General features: G+C 41.0%; 1 protein-coding gene across 1 annotated transcript in view; it reads left to right on the forward strand.

Moving 5' to 3' along the window:
- Positions 1-130: 130 nt before the first annotated feature.
- Positions 131-561, forward strand: part of LOC111704404 (septin-7) — a gene marked incomplete at its 5' end in the record, with an annotated part of 19,357 nt that continues 18,926 nt past the window's right edge. The window contains one exon of the mRNA XM_023476629.1: positions 131-307. Coding sequence (XP_023332397.1) covers positions 131-307 — 177 coding nt within the window. The remainder of the gene's footprint in view (positions 308-561) is intronic.

A 561-nucleotide genomic window follows, 5' to 3' on the forward strand; every position in this document is an offset into this window, starting at 1 on the left:
GCGATCAAAAGCGCTTTTTTATCGCATTAAGCCTATACCCCCATTCATTTTTCGCGAACACTCCCTTTAAGTACAATATTTCAAAAGTGTCTACTTGTTAAAAGGTTCAAATCCACAAAAATATTTTTAGTTTGAAATCCGCAAACTTGAGATCAGCTGACTCGGAGGAGGATTCCGTCCAAACTAAACCTTCCGCACATGATCCTCCTAAGAAGCTCTGGCATACTGATAAAGATGAAGATGCAGGTCAGATGGATCTAGAGGAGACATCTGATACCGCCAGTCTAGACCTCTCCATCAATTTCAGGTAGGTCTTAAAAGTTAACGACAATAGACATTAAGGGTCTGTCCTAGTATACGATTTTTGGACCGCCACCTCCTATCAAGCTTCTGCATGACCACTTATTTTTGAGCAAAAATTTTTATTTTTTATTTTTTTAGGGTTATAGGTTAGGTTAAGACAATTTCTGGGCCGATCGCTGGGGCTAGGACAGGTTAGGAGGGCCGAGCGCTGCGGCCAGGACGGACCTTCATTTTCAACAATTTTCAACAAAATTAGTA

The sequence above is a fragment of the Eurytemora carolleeae genome, unplaced genomic scaffold (assembly GCF_000591075.1).
Source record: "Eurytemora carolleeae unplaced genomic scaffold, Eaff_2.0 scaffold580, whole genome shotgun sequence".
In the NCBI taxonomy this organism is placed as follows: domain Eukaryota; kingdom Metazoa; phylum Arthropoda; class Copepoda; order Calanoida; family Temoridae; genus Eurytemora; species Eurytemora carolleeae.